Source organism: Lithobates pipiens, unplaced genomic scaffold (assembly GCF_037356315.1).
Source record: "Lithobates pipiens isolate NorthernLeopardFrog02 unplaced genomic scaffold, aLitPip1_a1.2 Scaffold_4, whole genome shotgun sequence".
Taxonomy (NCBI): domain Eukaryota; kingdom Metazoa; phylum Chordata; class Amphibia; order Anura; family Ranidae; genus Lithobates; species Lithobates pipiens.
In genome coordinates this window covers 2,509,258-2,525,555 of record NW_027507852.1, presented here as the reverse complement: position 1 = coordinate 2,525,555, position 16,298 = coordinate 2,509,258, and the positions used below count along the sequence as shown (strand labels likewise).

General features: G+C 40.9%; 1 protein-coding gene across 1 annotated transcript in view; it reads right to left on the bottom strand.

Moving 5' to 3' along the window:
- Positions 1–416: 416 nt before the first annotated feature.
- The window catches only part of LOC143956693 (leukotriene B4 receptor 1-like), a 35,982-nt gene continuing 20,100 nt past the window's right edge, over positions 417–16,298 (bottom strand). The window contains exon 3 of the mRNA XM_077466891.1: positions 417–7,670. Within this exon, the coding sequence (XP_077323017.1) occupies positions 6,630–7,670 (1,041 nt within the window). The 3' untranslated portion in view covers positions 417–6,629. The remainder of the gene's footprint in view (positions 7,671–16,298) is intronic.

The following is a 16,298-nucleotide window of genomic DNA, read 5'->3' as shown; positions in this document are numbered from 1 at the left end:
CATATGTTGTATTACTGCCATCATCCAGGACAAAATTATTTATTTTGGACTGTTCTTTGGTGGTAAATTATGGTAGTAACAAGAAATATACAGCTAAAATATATATATATATATATATATATATATATATATATATATATATATATATATATATATATATATATATAATGTGTATGTATGTATATGTGTGTATCTATCTATCCAGGACAAAATTATTTATTTTGGACTGTTCTTTGGTGGTAAATTATGGTAGTAACAAGAAATATACAGCTAAAAATATATATATATATATATATATATATATATAATGTGTATGTATGTATATGTGTGTATCTATCTATCTATATATATGTGTATATATGTTTTTTTACTATTTTGGGACAGTTTTCCTATGATAATAAAAAAAAAAAAAAAAAAAATCAAGAGATATCCATTACCACTTAAAACCAAATGAAAGCACATTTTGTCTTGAAAAAAAAACAAGGTATAATCCACCTGGATGCACAAAGTAGGTGTGACGATATGCACAGTTTTACTAACACATGTTAAAGTTGCAAAATTGTGCTTAGGCATTAACGTTTGTTTTACACTTGATGGGGTTAAAATACCCTACAAGTATAGAAAAGTATCTGTTGATAAACCAGAAATGCACTCAGAACCTGTCTGAGATGTGACATGACTGGGGAGGGAGCAGATGGGCCGATGTGTCCTGTGGAGGGTGGGCGGGCTCGCAGCTGCAAATCCGCCAAAAACAACAGATGTTGTTTCAGTCCACATTTGGAAAAGTGAGAAGAGGGTCCCCACACGCCCCTTTTTTCTTCACTTGTTCTGGTTGCTTTGTTGTTCACTTTTGTATGTGCATTTGTACATGTACATGCTTTCTACTTGACTGTATGTTGTTTTGATGCTGTAGCGGAACCCCCATAGGGGCTGCTGAGTAATGTGGCCCACCTGTCACCCTAACCCAGGCCGGCATTAACTCAGTCACTTTTAAGACAATGAACAGTCTATGTGACTGTTTTGTATTTTTATTGAGGGATTTGAACTTGTATAGGGATAGGAGCATATGAAATGCCCAGTAGAACAAGCAATTGGTTGGTTGTATATTAATCAGTTGGGACAACTATACACACTTGGCTACTCCAGTCTCCTCCAGCACATATCTTGCTTGAAGACTTACTCTCTCTCTCCTGCACAACACTTGACTCTAGGCACAGCTAGCACATGGTTAGGCTCAAGTCTGACTCAGTCAAGCCTCAGCAACTGCCTTTTAGTGTAGCAAAAATAGAATAGGAAGTCTTTAGTGCTAGCTGTCCTATGGTGGACTACTGCTCCCAGTAACCCCTCTTCAGGCCCTGCCCAGCCCTCCTGGCTGCAGCTGCCCGACTTCACTGCCCGTGACATTGCAATCCTCCCTGGTTGCACACCCAGCTCTGATTGTTTCCTTTCAGTCTTCTCTGGCATGCCTCTCCAGTCCTCCCGACTGCCCATGTCACTGACCAGCCCTCCTGGCTGCAAACCGGTGGTTCGCCCCTGAAGGCTTGCCCAGCAGTACTAGCTCCCACTGTCCTCTCTGACTCCTCTCTGTGCCCCCTGTTCAGATCCTTCATGAGTTCTTGTAGGTGATTCTTCACAAAAAATAAAAATTTTATATCTTTATGTTTGAAGCCTGAAATGTGGCAAAAGGTTGAAAAGTTCAAGGGGGCCGAATACTTTCGCAAGGCACTGTAACTGACATATTTGACACTTTTTGGGAACCATTATTACAGTAATCTGTGCTAAAAAATATGCATTGTCATTGCACTAATGACACTGGCAGGGAAAAGGTTAACATTATGAGCGATCAAGGGGTTAAATGTGTTCCCTGTTTGTGTTTTCTAACTGTATGGGGGACTGTGTGACTGGGGAAAGACACAGATCCATCTTACTGCTTAGCAGATAGACAGGATCTGTATGATCTCCCCTGTCCAAACGAAGATCTGCCTTGTTTACACAGGCAGATCCCCGTTCTGTCACTACGGGGAACCATCGTGGGTGGCTGGCAGACATCGAATCCACCGGACCAGCTGATTTGCTCCCCCGCTGGCCAATGGTGGCATGCACGCCCACAAAATTAAGTTCACAAGCCGATCTACACCTATGGCGAGTCGCAGGAATGAGTCAACCTGCCTCAGCATAATGACGGCGGCTTGTCGGCAAGCGTTTAAAGAAGTAGTTCACTCAAAACCTAACTGTAAACCTTTTTGCAGCCACATTCTATGCCTAATCTAGCTATCCCTATAAAGAAGAAATCGCTATATATAAACCTTTTCTGAAGCCAATCCGGTCTCCGGCAGCGGATGCTGTGTGCAGGAGAGGACCGACAATGGCTGGTAAATGCCTGGGAATTGATGTAACCCATAGACTTAGTATGGGGCTTCTGTTGTCTGCTACTTCTCCTGCACACGCCTACATACTGTTGCCGCTGCATACAGTCGAGCGTGGGACCGAAGCAGCTGCAGAACAGGTAAGTACACCAATTTCTTCTTTACAGGGCTAGATAGATTTAATGTAGAATGTGGCTGAGTAGGTTAAAATTAGTTAGGATTTGGGTGAACTTCTACTTTAAAGCCTCGTACACACGATTGGAAAAATCCGACAACAGACATTTGTTCGTGGAAAATGTATAAGCCTGCCATCCTACATTTGTCAGCGGAAAATACGCCAACAATTGTCCGATGGAGCGTACAAACGGTCAGGTTTTCCACCAACAGCCTGTCATCACACAATTCCAGTCTAAAAATCTGATCCTGTGTGCGAGGCTTAAGTCTAGTGTCCTAGGTGTAGTAGGAGGCCATTTATTAAGGCCTGGTTCACACCCATGTGTTTCTTTGGTGCTTTTTGCAGAAACATACTACAGTTCATTTAACATGGTTTCCTATAGGATATATTCACATCTATGCTTTTGTCAGCTTTTTTTAATCTGCCCAAAAGAAAAAAAGAAAACAAAAAGAAAAAATAATAATTATAATAAGATAATAAATGCAAAACGCAAATCACGGCAAAATCGCAGTAAAAGCGCATGTGCAAAAGCGCAAAACGCACAGCAAAAAAGCACTCAAGCCTAAAGACTGCTGCCACTAGAACAGGTATTCCCATTTAATGATTTTCCCTCAACTTCAGTTGTGTAATAGCAATATAAAATATTGGATTCGCCAACTTAGATTCCATGCACACTTTGAAGTTTTTTTTTCACCTTCTCGTCGCGTTTTCTAGAGAACTTTAGGAGCTGTAATGCCCCATATACACTATCAAATTTCCTGCTGATTTTTTCCTTCAGGTTTACCAAAACCATGTAGTGCAAGGGCCTGCCTGATTGCATACACATTGAAACTCCTAAGGTTTCACCTCATATTATATGGTTTTGGTAAATCCGAAGGAAAAACTCAGCAGAAAAATTGATAGTGTGTATGGGGCTTAAAAATGTCAATCGCTCCTAAATTCCTGTTATCTCTTGTGAATGTCAAGTTTCAACTTTTTTTTTTTTATTTGTTTTTACAGAGAGGAGTGTTGTTAAGTGCAAAAAATGCCTGTAAACTCAAACAGTCATAAACTCTCATACACTCGCCTAAACTTTGTACAATATGCTCTCAATTTGCGTTTTTTGTACCACGTTTTTCCAGCTAACTGACGTTTTTTTCTGCTCCTAGTGTGCCTTAGAGGGGTGAAAATACCTGGCAGAGACACACAGACAGTAATAAAGACCTGGCAAGGGTTCTAAACATTCCCAAGGCTGTTCAAGGCTAAAATAAAAATATGTTTGTGATTTTCTTAATATAACATACAATAAATAAATAAATACAAAAGAACTCATGCAGTCCAGTGAAGTGACAGTGTGTCTTGGAATGTTTGGAAGCAGCTTACGCTTTAGTTGAACTATAGACAAAAGTAAAAAAAAAACAAAAAAACAAACAAAAAAAAACACCCTTTTTATGTAGTTGGGTGCTTGTTAAAAAAATAGTTTCATGCAACTTGCGTAAGTGCCAGTTCACACAGGGGTGACTTGTCAGGCGACTTGTCAGGCTAACAAGTCACGCTCTATTCAGTACAATGGAACCGTTCTAATAGGAGCGACTCAAGTCGTTCCGACTTAGAAAAGGTTCCTGTACTGCTTTGGGGCGACTTCGGAGCGGCTTGCATTGACTTCTGTACAGAAGTTGTTTTGCAAGCCGCACTGAAGTTGCGATGTATAGGGCGGCTTCAGAGTCGGGAGACTTTTAAGCCCCCCCCCGTGTGAACCGGCCCTAAGGCTCAGTTGTTTTGAAGTGCATGCAAATTGGTAAGGGTGCATTCTGACAGCACAAGAGAGCAGAGTGAAGGAGTAAGACACATCCCTGTCCCACTGCTGCTGTCCAGTCACTTACTGGAGACAGGGAGGTGATCAAGCTATAGAGAAAGGACACCAGCCTGACAGTCTTATAAATCGAAGGATTGGGTAGACCGATATACCAATCGTATTGTAGGTATAACTGTTCCAATAAACATATTTTGATGGTTGTAGGTGCAAAAATAGGTTAAAGTGGTATTAAACCCAAAAACCAAAAGTTTTATATATTACAGTTTACCAGTCATTAGATGTGGTGGCTACATTAGTTTTCTTTTTTTAAGGTCTTTTTTTTCCCTTCTGTTTTCACATGGTGATCTGTCCAGTAACACATTTCCTGTATTAAAGTTGCCCCTAGGATAAAGGAGCAACAGTGACACCTTTGGACAACGGCATTGCTAATCTTGGGGGGAGAGTAGTGTTAGATGTACTAGCAGATTTGGATAGACTAACATATGTTAGCTGGAGTTTGGCTTCAAACTAACACTTTTTAAAGAGTTACAGCAACCTTTTTTTTTCTTTTTTCGGGATGAAAGTTTTGCATAAATAAATAAAAGCTACTATTGTTCACATCCCTATCCATGTTAAATGGTTTGTCTCAACCCTCCAACTGATACATCGGCAGCCAGCCATAGGCGGTTCGAATCTCAACCAGTTCCGCAGGATATGGCTGAGATTCGAATCATGTATGGGCAGAGTTAGGGTTAGGGTTAGGCTTAGAATGTTAGGGTTAGAAGAACAAGGTTAGGACTCAGGGATTGGACTAGAGATCTCCCCAAAGGTCAAAGGTCAGCAGGTGTGTCCACCCAGAGGTCAAAGGTCAAGAGGTCTGGCTGACTCACCAAAGAGTTCTGCCTAACCCAACTAAGTTGGGGCATGAACAAGTCGGGGCAACTTGGGTACAACCAGCTTGATGGAGTTTACATGCAATTATCGCTAGCGGCTGGTACAGTCCCTAGCAATAATCACAGTCTTTTGCCGGCTCCCCCCCCCCACCAAGAGAATACAATGGACCCCGTGGGAGGGTTTCCCATGTCAGCAATGACTATGTTGATGGGGGAATTGACGCTTGGCTGCAGAAAAGAAATTTTCTCTGTGTATGGCTGGCCTTACTGACTGGATAACCATGTGAAAATAAAGGACGGAGAGCCTAAAAAAAAACAAATGCACACACAACATCTAAGAACAGGTAAGCTGCAATACAGTAAGACCCCTTTCACACCAGGGCGTTTTTCAGGCGCTATAGCGTTAGAAATAGCGCCTGAAAAACGCCCTAAAGAAGCTGCACCATTGTCTGTAGTGTGAAAGCCCTGAGGGCTTTCACACTACAGCGGTGCGCTGGCAGGACGTCAGAAAAAAGTCCTGCCAGCAGCTTCTTTGGAGCGGTGAAGGAGCGGTGTGTTTACCGCTCCTCCACCGCTGCTGCCCATTGAAATCAATGGGGCAGTGCTGTAATGCCGCCGGCAAAACGCCGCTATTGCGGCATATTGCCGGCGGTTTTAACCCTTTCGCGGCCGCTAGCGGGGGGTAAAAGTGCCCCGCTATCGGCCGAAATGCGCCGCAAATACGCCACAAATCCGGCGGTAAAACGCCGCTAAACATAGCGGCGTTTTACCGCCGCCGCTATCAGCGGTGTGGTGTGAAAGCAGTCTAAATGTTTGCTTTTGGTTTTTGATATCATTTTGAGCGAGGCCTAGACTGGCCTTTACATCTCAGTGGCAGTTTGATGTGTTGAAATATAGCAATTAGAAGATCTGCCAGAGGTTTATGTGAAGTGACAAGTTAATTACCCCATGATGAGTTAAAAGACTGACCTTATTTGATTAGACCAGTAGGTCTGCTACAAAGCCACACACATTTTAAATATGAGCACATTTTTCCAGCTTCATCTTGTAAAATGAAATTGCATGTACAGTACAAATATTGGGAGGATGTGGGGAATGAGAGAAAATTCCAAGGTGGGAAACCCTTGCAATTTAATGGCAATTTTGAAGACTGTTGTGCAAGCGTATACTGTATTTTTGTCCCAATTCTGCTGGTATATTGGCTACATTTTCTCCTATGATTATGGCAGGATCATTATGCTCTGCATTATCTGTACTACTTACAGATTATTCTTTTCTATGAATCTAACAATTCATGCTGGCAGAGGACTTCTGAATGGCAGGACTGGAAAATGCTTGCAAAGAACTGGTTGATCAGCAGAGTTGCAGCATGGAGTTAAGTTATATTTACACAGCATAGCTTCTCTTTGTCAGTTGTGGAGTTATCCGTCATTCTTTTTATTGGTTTTCCCCAAATCCATAGTTTCCTCGTGACTCTTTTGCCTAAAAATATTGGACATCTTCCAAACACTATTCATTTCTGTTCCTTCAAAGAGCTTGGCCATAAATTCCACCCCGGCTGTTCTAATTAGGCTTCCTCCTGCGAACACATACAAAATAGGGTTCACACTGCTACTGAGAAATGCAAGAGCTGTGACATTAGGTCTGGCAAGGGAAGCAAGTTTTCTTAGCTTGTCTGATGAGAACACTTCCCCTGACACCTCTATCATATTCACCACATGGTAAGGAAGCCAGAAGATGGCAAACATCACTATGATCATCACCACCAGCCAACTTGTTTTATGTTTGGTTTGAAACTTGGCGTTGCGCAGCCTCAGTCCAATGTAGATGTAGCACGACATGATGATTGTAAATGGAATGATAAAGCCAGTCACTGTCTCAAACACATATTGAAAAATGATGTGTGCCGGAGAGTTGTGAATGTGCCTACACTGTTCTTTGTTGTTAATAGTCTCTGTTGCACGGTAAATTGGCATAGGAATGGCTAACAAGCATGATAAAACCCATATAGCCAATATGACTTTTCCAAAAAACATCTTTGTTCTTACGGTTACAGAGCTCATGGGTCTTGACACAGCAAAATATCGGTCTATGCTCATAGAGGTAATAAGGATGATGCTGCAATACATACTGAGGCAGCTAATGTAATGACAAAGCTTACAAATTATATTGCCAAATATCCAGCTGCCAGTGGATAGGAGATGTAGGAATACAGGTGCTGTTAGGATTACGATGATATCTGCAATGGCCAAATGTAAGATGAGGTGGCAGGTGACGGACCACTTTTTAATGCAGTTCAGAATTGACCAAATGATGAATGCGTTCCCTGGGAAACCAATGATGAAGGCGACTGAGAGGATCGCAATGCCGAGCTTTTGGGAGTAGCCATGAGGTGTCATTGGATACACGGTTGAGTTTGCGAAAGAAGAATTGCTGGTAGCCAGTTGACCGGGAACCATGTACTGGATACAGAAAAAAAGACAGATGTGTAAGATGTTATAGCATATTCAAAGAGTTTATCAGTAGCGTCTCAAAAGAAAACATGCAAATACAAATCAAATTTCAGTTTTCAATTTTTTAAATATAACATTAATGATTGCTTATTCATCAGGTATATTTGCTGCCAAAACTTTCTTCATAGTATAGTAGTACTTACTCTGTCTATTATCCTTTCAGGATACATTGTAAATCCAGATGTTATACTAGAGGGAATGGTTAGTTTATGAAAAATTAAGCATATGTATGTGCAGTGTTGCCCTTAAAAGCAATTTAAATTTCCGTGTTTCAAGATAGAAAATGAAAAATGTGTTTACCCACTGTCGGCTGACGTCACAGAGCCAATCCAGGCTTAGGCAAGGTCGCGACAATGAAATCGGGATCTGCCCACATGCCTGGCTTAGCCTCTCAGCAAGCCGCTCATAGGTTGAGCCGGCGACTCCTGCATATCCACAGCCCAGTTCTCCAGCGAGCGAGGGGGGAAGAGCAAAGAGTGGTGACTGACAGTAACCAGCTCTCTGCTCATTGAGCTCTGAAAACTGAATGATCGGTGGTGTTTGAAAAGTTAAATATTTATTAACTTTGTATGCCACCAGTAACATAGTATCCACATTTTTTTTGTGTTTTTTTTTTTGTCAGACGGTTGAACATTTTAGCATTTGGTTCAAGCATTAATAAGACTAGAATGCATCATGTTTAAGCGCCTGTGTAAATCAAGGCCACCGTCTAAATATTGTTGGTGGCTGCAAGGCACTGGGCTTACTTTCAATATATATGAAAGTGCAAAGGGTGGTGAGTCTGGCAGGGATCATTAGCATTTCAAAAAACAAAGTCTAATTGAGAACTGAAACAGATAGTAGATCCTTCTGTGTTTCTATTACTTTAGTAGATTGGGAAGGAGACAAACTTCTAGAATGGAACAGAACCCAAACTGGCTTGTGCATCCGAAGATGTCTGGAGAAGCAGCATTGTATCACGTGAACAAGGAACAAGATGTTTTCTCCATAGATATATGCAATGTGCTTAGTCTGGTGGTTAGTTACTATAACCATAACATGTGTGGGCTTTTTTTTTTAATTCTGCTTCACTTTACTATGACAATCCAAAAACCTACTTGTAGATAAGCTCACTACCATCCATCCTAGTTGTCCTTATTGAAGTACCGTGTGTATCAAAATTGATTTAATCACTCTCCTAGCAAGTTAGCTCCCTCTGCTTTCCCTTCGCAGAACACTTTCTTTGTCTATATTAGAGAATTAAAATTCAAACCCCACTCCGCTGTTATATTAATGTTAACAAGTGTGAATATTAATTGAATGAATTGTGCAGCTGCTATGAAAAAAAAAAAACCCTTGTAAAAATGTGTGTATAATAGTAGAACCAAATGAACCAATTGTACCCAGCAGTGCTAAATAAATAGTGTACAACAATATGCTTCCTGTTCACAAACAAATGATATATCCAAATTCATTAACCAATACTGAAATTATGCAAAACTCTTACACATAACAACACAGTGCTTAAGTGTAATATATAAATGGATAAATATATAAAACCAAATGTGCACTGTGTAAAGTTCATACAATAAAGTTAGTGTTCCATTGTCTAGTGATGTGTCCTCAATAAACACAATAATGGTGCTCAACATATAGCATATTGTTGTACACTTTTTATTTAGTGCTGCTAGGTAGAATTGGTTAATTTGGTTTAATTATATTAGAGCAGTGGTCTCCAAACTGTGGCCCGGGGGCCAGATACGGCCCATTGCTTACCTTTATCCGACTCTTAGGACATTTTTAAACCAGCTGACAGCAATGAAGGGGCACCATTGCTCCCACTGACACCATTCGTGGGACACTATTCCTCCCACTGAGACCAATGATGGGGCACCATTCCTTCTACTGACACTGTTGATGGGGTACTATTTCTTCCACTGACACCATTAATGGGGCAATATTTCTCCCACTCATACCAACAATGAGGCTCTATTCCTCCTATTGGCACCAACAATGTGGCACTATTCCTTCCACTGATACCATTGATGGGGCATTATTTCCCCCACTGTTCCTCCACACATTTCCACTGGCAAAAAGTCCAGCTCCCGCCCCCCAAAGCCTGAAGGACAGTAAACTGGCCATTTTTTTGAAAGTTTGGAGACACCTATATTAGAAATTAAAGTGCTGGAAGGCTGCTGTCTCTTTGCTTGGGAGGAGGAACAGTTGGAGCAGAGTTACTGAGAGAACAAATTGAACAACATTGGTGTTTCTGCTGCAAATCTTGAGAATTTATGGCTCCATAATGGTTGCATCTATAGAAGTCAATGAGGGTTTATTTTAAAGCTTGTTATCTGCTTATTATGTATATGTAAATACTTGACTATTCATAGGCTGGCTACACGTTTACTTTAAATTGGGACCTCAGTGCAATCACTTGTGCCTGTTCTTCCCCCAGGTTGTGTCTGGATTAGCATATGTGTCCCATTTGAGTAGTATCACAAGTGTACAATATCCTTCTCCCTTACAGGATCCCTTGCTGGCATTCAGGGTTAAGAATTAGAAGTAATATCTGTACCCCCGCTCTCTCTGTTGCTTTACTCTGCAGTAGTAGACACCAGATCTCAACCAGTCCACCCAAAATGTCCATGGCTGCTTCCAGGCCCTTCCTGGGCCTGGGAATTATTTACAAGAAAGATTAACTAAAGACCAAATGTTTACATTCCTTTTGTAAATAATGTTTAAAAATGCTGTGTTACAAAAATAACCAATTTAACCACTTCTACATGTGATTTACGAAACTGAATATGCTAGCTTGCAAAGCAGAACTTTTCTAAGGAACTAAAAGTTGTCTTCATTTAGTTGACACACTTTTTGTAACGACTATATATTGGCAAGGTGCAATATCATATTCATTCTAGCCTTATCTATCTATGGTGCTCTGCAATAATTTTTTTACGATGTTCGCTTTAAAATGTCTATAAGTGACATTTGTTCAAGTGTAACCTCAATCAGACTTGAGTTTGTTAACCCCATCTAGTATTTAAATCCATAACTCGGAATAAGTCCATGCAATTTAGTTGCATGGTAAGCAATAAACAGATTAAGAAATAAAGACTATTGGAGATGGAGGACAGACTAAACGCAAGAGGTTATTCCAGGGAGGTACAGTATTAGACACTGAAAGGAACAGTATTGAAGGGAACAGTCCTTGATTCAGAAGGTCCCAGAGGCATAATAGTAACAGATTTCCATTTGTGTCACATTACCATTCAGAATCACATCATATTTCAACATCATTTAAAAATATTGGAAAATCCTGAAAGAAAAGGGTGGAAGAACTTCAACAATCACCACTACTATAGATCTTTAGTAGAGGGAAATTGATCAATTAGGGACAAGATTGTTAGGGCTGGCTTTAGGATGGTATAACTACATTTTTGGGTACCAGACAATACATGTCGTTTTCCTGTTTATCAATGTTTGAGATGAAAATCTAAATAAAGGATTATTTCACAAATCAAAGCTTGTATATAGTATATACTGTATCCTTAAATGTCCCCGTGGTTTCTATTATGTGGTAGAAACCCACATACCAATCACAGCACTGTCCGCCTACCCCTGCACTGGTCTTTAGTACCCGTCCCTTTCCTGGGATAAACAGCAATTCTGCTGCAGGTGCCTGTGACAAGCACAGTTGCAGGGGGCTCAGAAGGGTAAACAGAACATTTGTTGTGCACCATGTGAGGGCGTAGTGGGCCCCATATCCCTTGGGGCTTATGTGTTGCATAAATAGGTAATACGCCATTGATTTCATCTCCTGATTGTTACTGGTAGCTAAACATTTCACACATTTCTTACAGGCCCTCTGTAGCACAGCTTAAGTTTAAAACCTTTTTTTTTTTTAAATCGAACACCTCTATTGGACATTTTGGCGTGTTGCAGTTTGCACATTTTTTACTGTGCATTTTGCTGCGTTTCACACTTGTTTGTGTGTGTTTGCTTCCATTGTTAGTCTGGCTGAAAAAAGACACAAGTCTATTTAGTTCAACCGATAAAAGCTAAAAACATTTTTGGAAGTACGTATTAATAAATATACAATGTGCCACGGATTTTCTAACAGAATTTTTCTATATTTTAGAGTTGGAGTACACTATTTTATCAGCATGCACCATGTAAGTGATGCTGTAAGGATTTTTTTTTTTATATATGTATAATACAGTGGGGCAAAGAAGAATTTAGTCAGCCACCAATTGTGCAAGTTCTCCCACTTAAAAAGATGAGAGAGGCCTGTAATTGTCATCATATGTATACCACAACTATGAGAGACAAAATGTGGAAACAAATCCAGACAATCACATTGTCTGATTTTTGAAAGAATTTATTTGCAAATTATGGTGGAAATTAAGTATTTTGTCAATATCAAAAGTTAATCTCAATACTTTGTTATATATCCTTTGTTGGCAATGACAGAGGTCAAAACATTTTCTGTAAGTCTTCACAAGGTTGTCACACACTGTTGCTAGTATGTTGGCCCATTCCTCCATGCAGATCTCCTCTAGATCAGTGATGTTTTGGGGCTGTCGCTGGGCAACATGGACTTTCAACTCCCTCCAAATGTTTTCTATGGGGTTGAGATCTGGAGACTGGCTAGGCCACTCCAGGACCTTGAAATGCTTCGAACAAAGCCACTCCTTCATTGCCTCGGTGGTGTTTGGGATCATTGTCATGCTAAAAGAGCCAGCCATGTTTCATCTTCAATACCATTGCTGATGGGAGGAGGTTTGCACTCAAAATCTCATGAGACACGGCCCCATTCATTCTTTCATGTACACGGATCAGTCGTCCTGTTCCCTTTGCAGAGAAACAGCCCCAAAGCATGATGCTGCCACCCCCATGCTTCACAGTATGTATGGTGTTCTTTGAGTTCAACTCAGCATTCTCTCTCCTCTAAACACGATGAGTTGTGTTTCTAACAAACAGTTCTACTTTGGTTTCATCTGACCATATGACATTCTCTCAATCCTCTTCTGGATCATCCAAATACTCTAGAAAACCTCAGACGGGCCCAGACATGTACTGGCTTAAGCAGGGGGACACGTCTGGCACTGCAGGATCTGAGTCCCTGGCGGCATAGTGTGTTACTGATGGTAGCCTTTGTTACGTTGGTCCCAGCTCTCTGCAGGTCATTCATTAGGTCCCCCGTGTGGTTCTGGGATTTTTGCTCACCGTTCTTGTGATCATTTTGACCCCACGGGGTGAGATCTTGCATGGAGCCCCAGATCAAGGGAGATTATTAGTGGTCTTGTATGTCTTCCATTTTCTAATTATTGCTCCCACAGTTGATTTCTTCACACCAAGCTGCGTGCCTATTGCAGATTCAGTCTTCCCAGCCCGGTGCAGGTCTACAATTTTTGTTTCTGGTGTCCTTTGACAGCTCTTTGGTCTTCACCATAGTGGAGTTTGGAGTGTGACTGTTTGAGGTTGTGGACAGGTGTCTTTTATACTGATAACAAGTTCAAACAGGTGCCATTAATACAGGTAATGAGTGGAGGACAGATGAGCCTCTTAAAGAAGAAGATACAGGTCTGTGAGAGCCAGAAATCTTGCTTGTTTGTAGGTGACCAAATACTTACAGTGGTGTGAAAAAGTGTTTGCCCCCTTCCTCATTTCCTGTTCCTTTGCATGTTTGTCACACTTAAGTGTTTCGGAACATCAAACCAATTTAAACAATAGTCAAGGACAACACAAGTAAACACAAAATGCAATTTGTAAATGAAGGTGTTTATTATTAAAGGTGAAAAAAAATCCAAACCATCATGGCCCTGTGTGAAAAAGTGATTGCCCCCCTTGTTAAAACATACTATAACTGTGGTTGTCCACACCTGAGTTCAATTTCTCTAGCCACACCCAGGCCTGATTATTGCCACACCTGTTCACAATCAAGGCATCACTTAAATAGGAGCTGCTTGACACAGTAAGGTCCACCAGAAGATCCTTAAAAGCTACACATCATGCCGAGACCCAAAGAAATTCAGGAACAATTGAGAAAGAAAGTAATTGAGATCTATCAGTCTGGAAAGGGTTATAAAGCCATTTCCAAAGCTTTGGGAATCCAGCGAACCACAGTGAGAGCCATTATCCACAAATGGCGAAGACATGGAACAGTGGTGAACCTTCCCAGGAGTGGCCGGCCGCCCAAAATTACCCCAAGAGCGCAGCGACGACTCATCCAAGAGGTCACAAAAGACCCCACAACAACATCCAAGGAACTGCAGGCCTCACTTGCCTTAGTTAAGGTCAGCGTTCATGCCTCCACCATCAGGAAAAGACTGGGCAAAAATGGCCTGCATGGCAGAGTTCCAAGGAGAAAACCACTGCTGAGCAAAAAGAACATCAAAGCTCGTCCTAATTTCTCCACAACACATCTTGATGATCCCCAAGACTTTTGGGACAACATCCTGTGGACCGATGAGACAAAAGTGGAACTCTTTGGAAGGTGTGTGTCCAAGTATATCTGGCGTAGAAGGAACACTGCATTTCATAAAAAGAACATTATACCAACAGTAAAATATGGTGGTGGTAGTGTGATGGTCTGGGGCTGTTTTGCTGCTTCAGGACCTGGAAGACTTGCCGTGATAAAAGGAACTATGAATTCTGCTGTCTACCAAGAGATCCTGAAGGAGAATGTCCGACCATCTGTTCGTGTACTCAAGCTGAAACGAACTTGGGTTCTGCAGCAGGACAATGATCCTAAACACACCAGCAAGTCCACCACCGAATGGCTGAAGAAAAACAAAATGAAGACTTTGGAGTGGCCTAGCCAAAGTCCTGACCTGAATCCTATTGAGATGTTGTGGTATGACCTTAAAAAGGCCGTTCATGCTCGAAAACCCTCTAATGTAACTGAATTAGGACAATTCTGCAAAGATGAGTGGGCCAAAATTCCTCCAGGACGCTGTAAAAGCCTCATTGCACGTTATCGCAAACGCTTGGTTGCAGTTGTTGCTGCTAAGGGTGGCCCAACCAGTTATTAGGTTTAGGGGGCAATCACTTTTTCACACAGGGCCATGATGGTTTGGATTTTTTTTCACCTTTAATAATAAACACCTTCATTTACAAATTGCATTTTGTGTTTACTTGTGTTGTCCTTGACTATTGTTTAAATTGGTTTGATGTTCCGAAACACTTAAGTGTGACAAACATGCAGAGGAACAGGAAATGAGGAAGGGGGCAAACACTTTTTCACACCACTGTATTTTCCACCATAATTTGCAAATAAATTCTTTAAAAAATCTGAGAATGTGATTGTCTGGATTTGTTTCCACATTTTGTCTCTCATACTCCCTACTTTTTTGCCCCACTCTATATACATATTAGTTTTTATAGTGTTTATTTTCAATGGATTTATAGGTTGTATTATTTTATTTGTGTTGTTTACTTTCTATTCCGGGGAAGATTGTGTTGTGGCAGTGTTAAGACTCAGTGAGTGTTAAAACACTCATTTAGGTTTAGTAAAGTTCAGTGTTCACATTACAGAAGAAGCATAAAGCAATTAATTATGTTTAGCTTTTTAGACATCAGGAACCGAGTTCTGATTGATTGCTAGAGTTTTGTACACATCATTACTGCTTGCACTGCTTTAACCAAAACTGAACTTTACCTAAATATTACAAAAAATAATAATAAAAGAATAAAAAAAAAGTTAAGATATAGAAGGGTCAGTTTGCTAAAACTGAGTGTGCAAAATCTGGCGCAACGGTGCATGGTAGCCAATCGGCTTCTAAACCCAGCTTGATCAAGTAAGCTTTGACAGAAAAAAACCTGGAAGCTGGTTTCTATTCAGAGTTGCACCAGATTATGTACTCTTCAGATTTAGTAAATCAACCCCAGAGTTTTTTGGCAGAATTTACTTTGCATGTCTCTCAACCCATTGGCAGTATCTTTCAATATTTGAGCCAGTTGCCTGGATGATATAACTCCTATGCACGTGTGGCCAGCTGGTGGCTGAAATTCAGCATTATGCCATTCTGTAAAACCAAACATGGTTAAAGTCATTGTAAAATTATGTAGTCAGTTTTGTAAAAACATTATATAATGTCTCCCATGCAACTTTATTGTGGAAAATACCATATTTACAGCGCCGTTGGGTGCTCACATGACCCCCCGCACATTATATAATTTTTTTACAAAATGGATTACATGTTTTTACAAGGACTTTAAGTAGGGCTTATTTTTGGGGTACGACATATTGCATTCATCCCCGAAAATCACACTAGGTCTTATTTTTGGGGTAGGGCTTATTTTTGGGGAAACAGGGCATGCTGTGCACATTTGTCACATGTGCTAAACAGCTTGGATTGTATGTACATGTTAGGAAAAATATAAAGCATGTTATGGGTTACGCAAGTTATTAGAATACAGTGTTTTTCTCAAAATTGGGCTTTTAACCACTTGCTGACCACGCCATAGCCGAAAGACGGCTACAGTGCAGTCAGCTTATTCTTTTCCTTGCGCGCCTCCTTGGGGGATGTGAAAAAAACATGACCACCGGTCCAGAAGACTCATCACGGATCACGGTAAATGGCCGCTGGTAGCTCC